Source organism: Rattus norvegicus, chromosome 5 (genome assembly GCF_021556685.1).
Source record: "Rattus norvegicus strain SHRSP/BbbUtx chromosome 5, alternate assembly SHRSP_T2T, whole genome shotgun sequence".
NCBI classification, from domain to species: domain Eukaryota; kingdom Metazoa; phylum Chordata; class Mammalia; order Rodentia; family Muridae; genus Rattus; species Rattus norvegicus.
This window is the reverse complement of record NC_141538.1, coordinates 160,143,509-160,156,616: the sequence shown is the minus strand read 5'-3', so window position 1 is coordinate 160,156,616 and position 13,108 is coordinate 160,143,509. Positions and strand designations below refer to the sequence as shown.

Here is a 13,108-nt window from a genome sequence, read left to right as displayed (position 1 = left end):
GCCTGCCAAGACCCCACCCACTCAGAGCCCTGCAGAGAAAGCCAGCGGAGAAATGAGGTGGCTTCAAGTGACCCAGTTCCCAAGAGAAATTGCTCCAGAAACCATCCCCACAGCATGGTCTGGTGGAAACAGAGATGGGAAGCTCAGGGGTGTGAGACCAGCTGGGGCTCCATGGACCCATGGTGGAAGAGAGCACTAACTCCACCAAACTGTCCTCTGTCCTCTACATATATGCCGTGACACGTGCGTGTGTGGCACACACAAACACACACACACACGTAAATAACTACATGTAACTTTAAAGGGTTTTTTTATATCCAAATTAATTTTAAAAAACTTCCCTGGACCCCTATCTTCTCATTAATCTTCTTTACCAGATTCAAGCCACTCAAATCTCCTTTGCTCTCCCAGATCCTTCACGGGACTCAAAAAAAAAAAAAAAAAGAGGAAGGATTTCACCGTGTAGCCCTGGTTGGCCTGGAAATCTCTATGTAGATCAGGCTAACCTCAAACTCTGCCTCAGTCTCCCAAGTGCTGGAATTAAAGGTGTACACCACCACAGTCAACCCCCCATTGAACTAACCACTCCACCTCACTGATCTGAAGCTCATCAGTGAATCCCCAAACCCTGAGGTCACAATTCTTTTGAATGGTATTTGAGGCAAAACCTCGCCCGCTTCAGTGAACCTTATTCTAGAGGCAATGGCTGCCACCATTCTTGTCAAAGCAGCCAGAACCCAATGTCCTGTGGCTAACACCTGTTCCTTTCACAGGCTCCGCCTCCTCCCCAAACCTTAGCATTGCTCCTCTGGAGGCCATGTGGCCTCATCTGGTCACATCCCACCACCCCCACACATCTTTTGTGGTTACTTTTCCATCACAGCTGCTGGCGCTGAGATCTGAGGTGCCGAGAGTCACACTGTGGGCTCTGGAAGTGAGAGCTACCGTGGGACAGAGCAGAGGGCTGTGACATTCTCAGTGCTTCCAGTTTATTCTGAACGTGGGATCAGCAAAGAAACCTTATTACCTGCAGCCTATCCAGTTCCCACCTAGAATGGATTTCATCTCCTACAGAGCTCCAGCCAGGTTCATCTCTCCTGGAACTACATCACCCTGGCTGACAGAAGGCTCAGGACATACACATAGCAGGTAGTGTGCACACTCAAATAAAACACACATCTATAAACAAGTAAGTACAGCCGCAAGCCCTGACCATCAGTCACAGCCTTCCCACACTCCCAACCCTGCCCCGCCCCTCACAGATACTCACCAAGTGTCTCTGACAGCTTTTGCTGTCTTTATTAGGAAAGGACGAGAAAGGAAGTCAACCCACCTAATATCACAGTGTGGGCGAAGGCTAACGGCATCCTCTGCCCAGCCACTCTCTGTGCCAGAGCCATGGGTGAGAACGCCAATGTGGCGCCCACCCACCCTACCTGCTGCTCTGAAGAAACGGTCACAGACACATTAAATACACTCATGGCTGGTGCCAAAGCCCTGCTACCTTGAGGACCCCAAGAGAATGCTTTGATTTCTTTGTTTTGTTTTGTTTTGTTTGTTTGTTTGTTTTGTTTTTTCGGAGCTGAGGACCGAACCCAGGGCCTTGCACTTGCTAGGCAAGCGCTCTACCACTGAGCTAAATTCCCAACCCCTTGATTTCTTTAAATTCAATGAGAAATGGGGTTGGAGACACGGCTCAGTGGTTAAAAGCATTTACTGTTTTTACAGAGGACCCAGGTTTGGTCCCCAACACCCACAAGCCACTCACAATCATCTGTAATTCTAGTTCCAGATCTGATCTCTCCTTCTGGCCTCCCGGGGCAGCAGACTTAAATGTAGTGTGCAGATATACGTGTGGGCAAACACTCATGCATGTGAAATCATCTTTACATTGACCAAGCCAGCTCAGTCAGCCAACAGGGTCTCGGGGGAGGGAGTGAGGCTTAAAGAAAAAAAAAAAAAAAGACAATTAGACAACTTTATGCTATGACCCCAGCAAATGCTGAAGTGGGTTTATTTTTTTTTCCCAGTCTGCTTTTATACCATTCTAGGCACATGCAGAGAATAGTGCCAGTTCTAGATCAAAGACAAAGTAGGGAAGGAACAAACAGGGCATAAACAAAGGTCTCATGATTGCTGTATATTCAGGGACTTAAGATGATCAAGATACAAAGAACCCATTCCTCAGCTGTGTTTATTGTGAGCCAACTTCCTTGTCTGAGCCCAGTGTCAATCATTCTTGCCAATATTTTTGAAAGGGGCACCAAGAGCTCTCCACACTACATTTTAAAATAATCATACTAATAAAGCAAAAATCAATAGAAAAATATACAAACTGAGTTACCACATCGACAAAGGCAGACGGCAGCCCTGGAGTTTAGTTCAGCGTGCTCTGATGGAAGAGGGAGGCTGGCTGGATTCCTTTAACCCCATGCCTCTAGCCAACCACATGGCCTACCCAAATTAAACAGTAATTACCAAGGTTAGGAAAAGGCCTTGTCAGGACAGGTTTGGCCCCAGGCTTAGCTCAGCCTTGACTCTGGTGGCCTCCCCTCCCCTCTCCGATGCCTATAAATGCCCAGCCTGTCCACACCAGCCAGTCCTCAACACCTGAACCATGTTGGGAATTACGGTCCTCGCTGCCATCCTGGCCTGCGGTAAGCGTGGGAGTGGGGACCAGCTGCATCCAGCTGGCTGTAAGATCAAGCTGGCCTTGGGGGTGTCCTCTATTCCCCCAAAAAGGCACTTTTGGGGTCCTATGTGGGTTCGCCCACTGAGCATCTGTGTGTCGGCTAAACCTCTTCCAGATTAGTAGGCTCTGGAGAACGGATGGAGAGCTCCCTCCAGGCTGTGAGGATCAGACAGGAGACCCTGAGCAAGGGCCACCATAGGTGCTTCATTCTGGGTTCACTCCAGGGAACCAGTGGGCCTGTGTTTCCCCATCTGTGTCCCCCCCCACCCCAACCCACATCCCCACCCCTGATGGCTCTTGGCTCTCCCATTTTGGTGACATTCTCCCAGATCGAAATGGAGGGTGCGACCCGGTTTGGTTTGGTTTGGTTTGGTTTGGACAAGTAAAAGCTCTTGATCAGGAATCCTAAGGACTCTCTAGATGCAGGAGCAAACTGGACACTGCATGTACTGGGTCTGCCCCTATCTCCATTCAGCGGTGGAGACTCGGAGGTCCAGTGATGCTCAGTACCCTGCCAGAGGACCACATGCTGCCTAACGCCAGAATGCTGGCTCCATCAGCCTCACCTCAGAACACGCTCTCGTAACCAATCCACACAATGTCTGAGACATGACAGGGTGGGACTCTGTGTGGTCCACACTGAGTATCCTTCCATCACACATTACACTGTGACCCACAGAAGATATCCTTTGTCATGAGCGCCAGTGGCTGCCTGTTCCTCTCACTTCTCCTTCTGTGATTCTTTAAATGTATCGAGTGGCTTCGTTCTCAGGAGACTCCCAGGTTAAGGTCATTCTTCCCACATCACACACACACACACACACACACACACACACACACAAAAGGGAAACTGAGGCCCACAGAGCCAAGTGGACTCTCCCAAGTCACCAAGTAGAATATAAACTTGCATACCCGAGTTTTCCCATCTCCCCCTTCTCAAAAGGCCAGCCTGCTTACTTGCACTCCCCTGTCTCCCCAGCCTCTTGCTGCGGGAACCCCGCCTTCCCACCTAACCTGTCAACCAGAGTGGTAGGAGGAGAGGATGCTGTCCCCAACAGCTGGCCTTGGCAGGTACGCATGCTGCAAGGCAGATGCAGGGGTTGGAGGGGCAAGGCTGGGCAACCCCGGAGGGATGATGTGCGGTCCTTCTGCAGGTCTCTCTCCAGTACCTCAAGGACGACACATGGAGGCACACCTGTGGGGGAAGTCTCATCACCACCAGCCACGTCCTCACTGCCGCCCACTGCATCAAGTGAGTGGGGATGACAACCGGAGGCCAGCGAGGAGCCAACAGTCCAGGCACTGGGTTCGCTCTGTCAGCTGTTCTCCTCTGCTAACTCAACTCATTCATTTATTCAGTTGAAGACGTTTCTTGTGCACCTACTGCGTGTCAAGAAATGGCAAGGAAGACAAAAGCCGGCCTCTGGGGCTATTCTAGTAGAAGGCAGAGCAGCTTATGAACGAGTCAATGTGTAACTTATTGAAAAAAAAAAAAAAAAAAACGGGGGCTGGGGATTTAGCTCAGTGGTAGAGTGCTTACCTAGGAAGCGCAAGGCCCTGGGTTCGGTCCCCAGCTCCGAAAAAAAGAACCAAAAAAAAAAAAAAAAAAAAAAAAAAAAAAAACAAAAACAAAAACAAAACAAAAAAAAAAAAAAAAACGGGGTTAGGAGAAGGGGACAGGGTACAAGGTGACTCTGGTTTAAGTTAAAAGAAGATAGCCCAGAACTAGGAAGGAGAGAGGGAAGGAGGAGGAATTAAAATAGTAAAATAAGGGGAAGTATAACTTAGTTGGTAGAGTTCCTTCTTAGCATGCACAAAGCCCTGGGTACACACACACACACACACACACACACACACACACACACACACGTGCCACATCAAAACAGGTGCATTAATAACACACACCTGTAACTCAGTCCCTTGTGAAGTGGAGGAAGGGAGATCAGAGGTTGAAGGCTATCCTTGGCTATGCATTTGAGGCCAGCCTGGGCTAAAAAGAAGAAGGAAAGAGGCAGGTTAAGGTAAAGAGGGAAAGGAAGGGAGGGAGGAAAAAAGGAGAGAAAGAGAGAGACAGAAAGACAGACAAATGGATCTGGACAAAGGCACAAAAGGAAGATCACTCACTGATCTGTGGGATTCCAGGATCAGCCCGAGGGAGGAGCCTCTGAGGACTGGAAAATACTGAGGCAGCCTCCTACTGGGTGCAGAGTGTGAGGACCTGAGAATGAGGGTGGGGGTTGGGGGGGAGAGGAGGCATCTATGCAAGTACCACAGTTGACTGGAGAGAGGCAGAGCTGTGGGAAAGGCTTCGGGTTGTGAGCACCTCAACAGCCAAGGGATGACAGGTATGATGGCGCTTGCCTGCCATCTTAGGGCAGGAGGATCTTGTACTAGGGAGGACAGACCAAGGAGGTGACAGTAAGGTGCCTAAGGCCATGTGGAAGCCAGAGGCATGGCAGCTTGGCTTCTCCTAGTCTGCCAGTCTAGGGCGGCAAGGCTGAGTCCTGGCTCTAAGCTGTGGTTCTTCTCCAATCTTTCACAGGGGCGGGGGGATGGGAACAGACTTCCTCTTTCCCACAAAGCCCTACTGTCAAAAGAGGACCAGGCTTCTAAAGTTCTCAGTTCCCTGTTGGCCCTGCCTGAGGCCATTTGATGTCTCTCCTTCCCATTTCTAGCAAAGACTTCACTTACCGTGTGGGCCTGGGGAAGTATAATCTGACAGTGGAGGATGAGGAAGGCTCCGTGTACGCTGAGGTGGACACCATCTACGTCCATGAGAAGTGGAACCGACTCTTCCTGTGGTCAGTGCCAGCCCTGGGGCAGCATGGGAGGAGGGTCCCCAAGGTGGAGCCACAGAGTCTGGCCCCAGCACTTGGCAAGCCCAGCTCATAGGATCACAGGATGGCGCCACTCGTCCTTCACACTGACCAAGGATAGGGGTTAAGTACACGGGTATCTCTACACCCGAGGCTCCACACCACACTTTCCAGAATTGACCCCGCCAGAGGCTGAGCCAAGCGTTACCTATACGGAGTGCCGTGCGCATGCCCAGACTGCATCAGGCATGTGAGATGCCATCTTTCCGCTAAGTCTCACAACAGCCCTAGATGGGGAACTAAAGCTCAGAGGAGTTAAGAAATATACCCCATGTGGAGCTTGGTGGCACATGCCTTTAATTCCCGCAGAGGCTGGGGATCTCTGTAAGTTCAAGGCCAGCAGTTTGGTCTGCACGAGTTCCAGGACAGTCAGAGCTCTGTAGAGACTCTATCTCAAAACAAACAACACAACACAACACAACACAACAGCCAGTGGTAGTCGTGGTGTACACCTTTAGGCAGAGGCAAGCAGACCTCTGAGTTTGAGGCCACACCTGTAAAGTAGGTTCCAGAACAGCCGGGGTACACAGAAAACCCCTGTCTCAAAAAACCGAAGTAGAGAGAGAGGACAGAGACAGAGAGACAGAGAGAGACAGAGACAGAGAGACAGAGACAGAGAGACACAGAGAGAAAGGAGACAGAGAGACAGAGATAGACAGAGACAGAGACAGAGAGACAGAGACAGAGAGGAGACAGAGACAGAGATAGACAGAGACAGAGACAGAGATAGACAGAGACAGAGACAGAGAGACAGAGACAGACAGAGACAGAGACAGAGAAATGTGGACCAAATCACACAGCCAGTGCATGTCTGCCAGCGTCACCAATTTTCTCTCTGGCAAGAGAGCAGCTAAATGAACCTGCCGGCACCTTTGTCATCACGTTGGACCAGCGGCACCTCCTTTCCAGGGGTCATAACCTACAGTGGTTCTGAAGATTTCACTCTGCTGAGCTATCATGAGTTGGCACATGAGGAAGAAGCCACATCTGAGGGGACAGCTGCATCTATTGGAAGGGTCACTTAGGACTGGAAAGGTGGCTTCATGGCTAAGAGCCCTTGTGTGTCTTGGGGTTTCTGAAGCCATTATAAATATCATGCCAAGGTTTTTTTTTTAAATATTTATTTATTTATTAGATATAAGTACACTGTAGCTGTCTTCAGACACACCAGAAGAGGACATCAGATCCCATTACAGATGGTTGTGAGCCACCATGTAGTTGCTGGGAATTGAACTCAGGACCTCTGGAAGAGCAGTCAGTGCTCTTAACCTCTGAGCCATCTCTCCAGCCCACTTTGTTTTATCTTAGACTTCCAGGTCACTGAGGGAATGGGAGCAGGAGCTGATGTGAAGGCCATGGAGGGGTGCTGCTTCCTGGCTTGCTCCTCATGGCTTGCTCACCAGGACCACCAGTCTAGGAATGGCTGGGCCCTCCTGCATCAATCACCAATCAAGAAGACGCCCCACAGCCTGGTCTATGGGCCAATCTTTTGAGAGTATTTTCTCAGTTATGATGCCTTCTTCTCAGATGACCCTAACTTATATCAAATGGACATAAAAGTAGACAGCACTCTGTGCAAGCCTGAGGACCCAAGTTCAGATCCCCAGCATCCCATGGGAAGCTGTGTACGGTAACCCGAGGGCTGTGGGAGCTGGAGGCTTAAGGATTTCTAGGGATTGCTGGCTGCCAGCCTCACTCTGGTGAGGGAGGGAACAAGGTGGTCAGGGACAGCCCAGGACACCTGAAGTCTTCTGGACTCTGCACACATGCACTGGTACACACAGACACACACACACATACACACAGACACACACACACACATACACATACTCACACACATACACGTACACACACATACACACACATATACACACACATACACACATATACATATACACACATACACATACACACATATATACACATACATATACACACATACACATACATACACATACACACACATACATACACATACACATATACACACATATACACACACCACACTGCACACACATACACACACATACACAAACACACCACACCGCACACACATACACACACAAACACACCACACCACACACACAGACACACACACATACACACACAAACACAGCACACCACATACACACACACAGACACATATACACACAGACACACACACATGTACACACACACATACACACAAACACACCACACCACACACACATACACATATACACACATACACACACACACAGACACACACAGACACACACACGCACACGCACACACACACACGCACACACACACCACGAGCCATTTGCCCTCCAGAGTCCTCCCCTAGCTTTGTTACGTAGCTCCTAGCAGATCCCTGGCCACCAAAGGTCAACACACAGCACCACCCTCTGCCCGCTTGCCAAACCTCCACTATGCGTTCCAGGAACGACATCGCTATCATTAAGTTGGCTGAGCCTGTGGAACTGAGCAACACCATCCAGGTGGCCTGCATCCCAGAGGAAGGTTCCCTGCTGCCTCAGGACTATCCCTGCTATGTCACGGGCTGGGGTCGCCTCTGGAGTGAGTACAGCCTGCACTAGAAAATCCCCGAGGCTTTCTGGAGGAGGTGCCACTGTCGATCCCACGTTCTCCCTCCCGACTGATGTTTTCGTAGACTTTTTAAACCTTTGTGATAATAACAACTGCTATGTATTACTTAGCCCAGACCCATGGGACAAGCACATCACAAGTAAACGTGTGTGTGGCTAGAACTCATCGGGCGTTTAGAACAGGGACTGCCTCATTGCCCCAGCCGTAGAAATGGGGTAAAAACGAAAGGCTGGCCTATGATCCAGAACTTGGAAAGTGGAAGCTGGAGAATCAGGAGTTCAAGGTTACTACACAGGGGATTTGAGGACAACCTAAGCTACATGAGAACCTGCATCAAAATAATTAAACTAACTAACTACTAACTAGCTAGCTAGCTAGCTAGCTAACTAACTAACTAAAACTGCCCCTTAGGGGTAGGAGGCTAGATCTCATAGCAGACAGACGCCCATGAAGATGCCAGCTTAACTAGATGGTTAAGTGAGACTATCGAGATTGGAGAAAGCAGAGGTTAGCTCTTAGGACCTCCTGTGCGAGGAAAGCCTTTAGATGTGTCCCCTAAAGATGGAGTGAGGGAAGCCCCTAAGACCTCAGCTGAGGCCGAAGGGTCACAAGTCAACCTGCCCCAGGTCAGAGTGAATCGGAGGCCAGCCTAGGCAGCGCGGGAGACCCTGTCACAAAATACAAAGTTAAGGGAAAGCTAGGGGTATAGTGCAGTGGTAGCATGCATGTCCAGCATCCTCAGAAGCCTGGGTTTGATCCTGACCACGGCAAAATAGGAAGGGGAAGCAAAATTAAGACTCCAAACTAGAGGCCCATAATCCCCAAGGGACTGTGACCCAAAGACCTGAGCCATCCCAGGGAAGGGCACACCCGTGGTTCCCACAGCCTTCCATACACTCTCGGTGTCCTGCTGGCTGGAGGCCAGAGCTAGGGCTGAGCCGAGGACATGGGCTGACTCCCTGCATGGCTACTCTCTCCTCAGCCAATGGTCCCATCGCTGAAGTGCTCCAGCAGGGCCTGCAGCCCATCGTGAGCCATGCCACGTGCTCCAGGTTGGACTGGTGGTTCATCAAGGTCCGGAAGACGATGGTGTGCGCTGGGGGTGATGGCGTCATCTCTGCCTGTAACGTGAGTGTCCTGACCCCACACCAGGGGACAGCAGGGAGGTAGGTGGGCAGAGCAGGGTTCAGGTGGAGCAAATCACACCCCTCCCTCCAAGAAGCCAGGCCATGATGAACTGTGCAGGCCTAGGAGAAAGCTGTCACTCCTGTTCACCCTTCTCTGTTCACCCCTCAGTGCATGGCGAGAGGCAGAGGGCTGGACATGAGCAACTCAGGTTCAAGTCCCAGTGCCAGCAATTGGGTGGCTGCTGAAGTTCTCTATAAAGTGGCAAGAGGGGAGAGGTGGTTCAAAGGGTAAAACCCCTTTCACCAAGCCTGGGGACCTGATCCCCAGATGCCACATGGATGCCACATGGTGGAACAAGAGGATTAACTCCATAGTTGTCCTGTGGTCGCCACACATGCACTGTGGTGTGTGTACATGCACACATGGGTGCATGTATGCACACACACACACATACACACACACACACACACACACACACACACACACACACACACACACACACACACACTGAAAGTGAAAAATATATACTGAGGCAAGGGCTGGGGAGATAATTCAGTTGGTAGAGCTTGCCTTCCAAGCACAAGGAGCTGAATTTGATCCCCAGAACTCACGTTATGAAAATGGCACGCGTGGGGTGCACCTGAGTCCCAGTGCTAGGGAGGAGAAGCTGAGGGAATTCCTGGGGCTCACGGGTCAGTGCATCTACCCAATTGGCCAGCTCCAGGCTAGAGAGTGTGCCTCCTGGCTACACATACATACACATACATGTGCACACACACTGGCACAAATAACTAAATACACACACACACATACACACATACACCTTCATCCTTACACACAGACATACAAGCATACATATCTTCATTCTCACATACACACACATACCTCCATACACACACACACACACGTATAGTCATACACACACATACACATACACCTTCATCCTTACACACAGACATACAAGCATACATATCTTCATTCTCACATACACACACATACCTCCATACACACACACACACACACACACGTACATTCATACACACACACATACACCTTCATCCTCACACACAGACATATAAGCATATATCTTCATTCTCACATACACACACATACCTCCGTACACACACACACACATACACATGCATGCACACCTTCACTCTCGCACACCTACGTTCATGCACACATACATACACACATGCATGTACATACGCGCATCAGAAAAGAAGCCGTACTAACCACTTCACAGAACCACCATGAGCATGCCTAGCAGCACGAAGTGACTTCCTTCCTGTTCCACACATTCTCCTAAAGGCTCTACTAAGAGGAGACAGGGACTCAGAGTATGACCAGAACCACAAAACATTCAGAACAGTGTCCATTCTGAAACACACCAGCCTCCCTTCTTTCCCAGGCCTCTTCAGGGTTCCCAGCCTCCATGACTCTCTGGGCAGCACACAGCATCTTACACGGTCCTTCAACAGTCAGGGAACCTGAGGGCGAGTTTATTGGCATCATCCCAGATCACAGCAAACCGAAAGCTAGCTAGCTGACACCTCAGGGCCTCACAGGACGAGGCCAAGGTAGCCCCTACACTTTGTCAGAATCTTCACGGCCAGCCTGAGGCCTGAAAAGTAGGTGTGGAATCGAAGGGCCCAGCTAGCATCCCCCAAAGCAGCCAAGGCCAGCCTCTTTGGGCTGCATTGGAGCTGAGGCCTACTGCCTTGCTGCAGGGAGATTCTGGCGGCCCACTGAACTGCCAAGCAGAAGACGGCTCATGGCAGGTGCACGGCATCGTGAGCTTCGGTTCCAGTAGCGGCTGCAACGTACACAAGAAACCGGTAGTCTTCACCCGAGTGTCTGCCTACAATGACTGGATCAACGAGGTAGGTGTTCCTTGGGCCCGTCCCTGGGCCCCTGGGCCCCTGAGCCCGGCTCCTCACGCAACCTCTCCTTTCCGGATGTATTCACTGCTCGGTCACTTAATCCCACATTCAAGTTCACTCTTCCATTCACTGAGAGACCCTGGCTGAAGCCTTCTCAGAGGAGGCCTTGAGTCAGGACTGAGGGGAGGGGCGGCTCACATAGGGGGACACGTGGGTGGTCACATAAAGGTTTAAGGACGGGGGGGTGGGGAGGGACAGAGGCAGGAGGTCTAGGATGTGTTCTGAGTCCACAAGCACCATGCTCTGAAGAGCTGGGAGACCCCGGAGCCTATGTGCAGACACCGGCCCGGCCTCCTGGGAACCTATAACCCCTCAGAGAGCCTTGTGCTGGCCCAGAAGGTAGCGTCGCTCACATAGGCTTCTACTTCTCCAGAAAATACAACTGTGAAGAGGCCGTTCCAGAAGTCTCGCTGCCCGTCTCCCAACAGCAATAAAGCTTCTTCCATGATTGACTGAGTACATTCATTTATGTCTTCTGGGGGTTCCTGGGTCTCCAAGCACTGGAAACAGATACCCTAGGCCAGGCTGTAGAGACTTAAGGAAGGTGACTTTTTAAAAATTATTATTAATTCAATTAATAATGTTAATTTATCTAAAATATTTTATTAACATATATTACTAAATTAACATGTATTGATTTATTAAATATGATTATATTTTATTTGTGGGGCTGTGTTAAATATATTTACGATATTATAATATAATATTTATAATATTTAAATAATTGATAATTGTTTAAATTAATCTATTTTTTTTAAATATTTATTTATTTATTATGTACATCCATACACTTTCTGTCTGCATGTGTGCCTGCAGGCCAGAAGATGACCCCAGATCTCATTATAGATGGTTGTGAGCCACCATGTGGTTGCTGGGAACTGAACTCAGGACCCTTGGAAGAGCAGTCAGTGCTCTTAACCGCTGAGCCAACTCTCCAGCCCCTTAAATTAATCTATTAATTAATAAAGTATTAATGATAGTATTAAAGAGGCAGGCAGGTAGCATACGGGGCCAAAATTAAGGTCTAGAACTTCTAGCTGCACGTGGAGGCTGGGGATTCACTCAGAATCAAGGGCAGATTCACTCATTTCAGAGAGGTCAGGCCACAGAAAGACACCCAAATCCTGTTCCCCCCATGCCACTCACCCCCACTCCTCAGTCATCACCTCCCCACACACAACACACACACACACACACACACACACACACACACACACACACACATACACACACTGCAATCTCAACAGCAGCTGTTGGGCAGAGGTGTCTGGTTGGAGAATTTAACGAATCCTGACCCAGGATGGTACAGGAAGAGGAGGCCCCAGCCCTACCCACGGGCTTGAGGAAAGCCGTGGCTTCCACAGTCACAGGGAAAGCCTTCGTTGTGTGAGGTGGGTAGGGAAACTGAGGCTCAGAGAGAGGAAGTACTGAACTAAAGCCTCGGGAACAGGACGAGCCCACAGGCAAAAGTCACAATGGACTAGGAACAGGAGCAAGAGGCAGGTGAGAGTCAAGACCTAAGTGACTGGGGATTGGTGACAGGTGTCCCAGAGGAGACACTAGCCTGGAACCGCTCCTGAAAGTGTGGCTGTTTGTCTTAGGTTCCTAAAGACCATGACCAAAACCAAGTTGGAGAGGAAAGGGCTTATTCAGCTCACACTTCCCCCTCACAGTCCATCACTGAAGGAAGTCGGGACAGGAACTCAAGCAGGGCAGGAACCTGGAGGCAGGAGCTGGTGCAGAGGCCATGGAGGGGTGCTGCTTACTGGTTTGCTCCCCATGGCTTGCTCAGCTTCCTTACAGAAGCAGGACCACCAACCCAGAGATGGCATCACCCACAATGGCTGGGCCCTCCCTATCAATCACTAGTTAGGAGAATA

The 13,108-nt window shown here is 50.0% G+C and overlaps 1 protein-coding gene across 1 annotated transcript; it reads left to right on the top strand.

The window, feature by feature from the left end:
- Window positions 1–2,605: 2,605 nt before the first annotated feature.
- Ctrc (chymotrypsin C) lies at window positions 2,606–11,677 on the top strand. The gene is made up of 8 exons (NM_001077649.2): window positions 2,606–2,657; window positions 3,672–3,763; window positions 3,847–3,944; window positions 5,368–5,493; window positions 7,991–8,127; window positions 9,140–9,285; window positions 11,016–11,168; window positions 11,602–11,677. The coding sequence occupies exons 1-8, from the start codon at window positions 2,618–2,620 to the stop codon at window positions 11,614–11,616; spliced, it is 807 nt and encodes a 268-aa protein (NP_001071117.1). The 5' UTR covers window positions 2,606–2,617; the 3' UTR covers window positions 11,617–11,677.
- The last annotated feature ends 1,431 nt before the right edge of the window (window positions 11,678–13,108 follow it).

Excerpts from the sequence above, each read along its gene's own strand:
- Ctrc (NM_001077649.2), top strand. The coding sequence starts at position 2,618 with ATGTTGGGAATTACGGTCCTCGCTGCCATCCTGGCCTGCG. Across the intron at positions 3,764-3,846 it reads CCAACAGCTGGCCTTGGCAG|GTCTCTCTCCAGTACCTCAA; the intron begins GTACGCATGCTG and ends GTCCTTCTGCAG. Across the intron at positions 3,945-5,367 it reads ACTGCCGCCCACTGCATCAA|CAAAGACTTCACTTACCGTG; the intron begins GTGAGTGGGGAT and ends TCCCATTTCTAG.